This window comes from Oncorhynchus keta, chromosome 27, assembly GCF_023373465.1.
Source record: "Oncorhynchus keta strain PuntledgeMale-10-30-2019 chromosome 27, Oket_V2, whole genome shotgun sequence".
Taxonomy (NCBI): domain Eukaryota; kingdom Metazoa; phylum Chordata; class Actinopteri; order Salmoniformes; family Salmonidae; genus Oncorhynchus; species Oncorhynchus keta.
This window is the reverse complement of record NC_068447.1, coordinates 17,023,817-17,026,316: the sequence shown is the minus strand read 5'-3', so window position 1 is coordinate 17,026,316 and position 2,500 is coordinate 17,023,817. Positions and strand designations below refer to the sequence as shown.

The 2,500-nt window shown below is 42.2% G+C and overlaps 1 protein-coding gene across 1 annotated transcript in view; it reads left to right on the top strand.

The window, feature by feature from the left end:
• The window catches only part of LOC118371143 (solute carrier family 26 member 6-like), a 32,962-nt gene that overhangs the window by 26,002 nt on the left and 4,460 nt on the right, over positions 1–2,500 (top strand). Inside the window, exon 15 of the mRNA XM_052481836.1 lies at positions 2,311–2,442. Within this exon, the coding sequence (XP_052337796.1) occupies positions 2,311–2,442 (132 nt within the window). The remainder of the gene's footprint in view (positions 1–2,310; positions 2,443–2,500) is intronic.

Genomic DNA, 2,500 nt, shown 5'->3' with positions numbered 1-2,500 from the left:
CAGTCCTATACACACACACACACACACACACATCACATATACATACAGTCCTATACACACACACACACACACACACACATCACATATACATACAGTCCTATACACACACACACACACACATCACATATACATACAGTCCTATACACACACACACACACACATCACATATACATACAGTCCTACACACACACACACACACACACACACATCACATATACATACAGTCCTATACACACACACACACACACACACACACACACACACACACACACACACACACATCACATATACATACAGTCCTATACACACACACATCACATATACAGTGGGGCAAAAAAGTATTTAGTCAGCCACCAATTGTGCAAGTTCTCCCACCTAAAAAGATGAGGGAGGCCTGTAATTTTCATCATAGGTACCCTTCAACTATGACAGACAAAATTAGAAAAAAAAATCCAGAAAATCACATTGTAGGATTTTTTTATGAATTTATTTGCAAATTATGGTGGAAAATGAGTATTTGGTCACCTACAAACAAGCAAGATTTCTGGCTCTCACAGACCTGTAACTTCTTCTTTAAGAGGCTCCTCTGTCCTCCACTCGTTACCTGTATTAATGGTATCTGTTTGAACTTGTTATCAGTATAAAAGACACCTGTCCACAACCTCAAACAGTCACACCCCAAACTCCACTATGGCCAAGACCAAAGAGCTGTCAAAGGACACCAGAAACAAAACTGTAGACCTGCACCAGGCTGGGAAGACTGAATCTGCAATAGGTAAGCAGCTTGGTTTGAAGAAATCAACTGTGGGAGCAATTATTAGGAAATGGAAGACATACAAGACCACTGATAATCTCCCTCGATCTGGGGCTCCACGCAAGATCTCACCCCGTGGGGTCAAAATAATCACAAGAACGGTGAGCAAAAATCCCAGAACCACACGGGGGGACCTAGTGAATGACCTGCAGAGAGCTGGGACCAAAGTCACAAAGCCCACCATCAGTAACACACTACGCCGCCAGGGACTCAAATCCTGCAGTGCGAGACGTGTCCCCCTGCTTAAGCCAGTACATGTCCAGGCCCGTCTGAAGTTTGCTAGAGAGCATTTGGATGATCCAGAAGAAGATTGGGAGAATGTCATATGGTCAGATGAAACCAAAATATAACTTTTTGGTAAAAACTCAACTCGTCATGTTTGTATGACAAAGAATGCTGAGTTGCATCCAAATAACACCATACCTACTGTGAAGCATGGGGGTGGAAACATCATGCTTTGGGGCTGTTTTTCTGCAAAGGGACCAGGACGAATGAATGGGGCCATGTATCGTGAGATTTTGAGTGAAAACCTCCTTCCATCAGCAAGGGCATTGAAGATGAAACGTGGCTGGGTCTTTCAGCATGACAATGATCCCAAACACACCGCCCGGGCAACGAAGGAGTGGCTTCGTAAGAAGCATTTCAAGGTCCTGGAGTGGCCTAGCCAGTCTCCAGATCTCAACCCCATAGAAAATCTTTGGAGGGAGTTGAAAGTCCGTGTTGCCCAGCAAAAGCCCCAAAACATCACTGCTCTAGAGGAGATCTGCATGGAGGAATGGGCCAAAATACCAGCAACAGTGTGTGAAAACCTTGTGAAGACTTACAGAAAACGTTTGACCTCTGTCATTGCCATATAACAAAGTATTGAGATAAACTTTTGTTATTGACCAAATACTTATTTTCCACCATAATTTGCAAATAAATTCATTAAAAATCCTACAATGTGATGTTTTTTCTCATTTTGTCTGTCATAGTTGAAGTGTACCTATGATGAAAATTACAGGCCTCTCTCATCTTTTTAAGTGGGAGAACTTGCACAATTGGTGGCTGACTAAATACTTTTTCCCCCCACTGTACATATAGTCTTACACACACAAACATCACATATGCATACAGTCCTATACACACACACAAACATCACATATATATACAGTCCTATACACACACACACACATCACATATATATACAGTCCATCACACACACACACATCACATATACATACAGTCCTATACACACACACACATCACATATACATACAGTCCATCACACACAAACATCACATATGCATACAGTCCTATACACACACACACACACATCACATATATATACAGTCCTATACACACACACACATCACATATACATACAGTCCATCACACACACACGCACATCACATATACATACAGTCCGACACACACACACACTGTACGCAAAAATGGTTTTATACTATTATCAAGTGACATTATTTCAATTGATGTCTCTCCCCTTCCCTTCCCAGAATGGTGTGAATGGACACCTACCCAATAGTACAGTCAACCCAGAGGACAAGGTGGATGTAGAGAAGGGCTCCCCTGACCTGAAGGAAAACAGGACAGACATCACCCTGACTGACAGACCCATTAATGGACAGGTCTGTAGCATAATGTACTCTAATTCTACAGGAATACCTCTAGATTCAAGCAAAACCT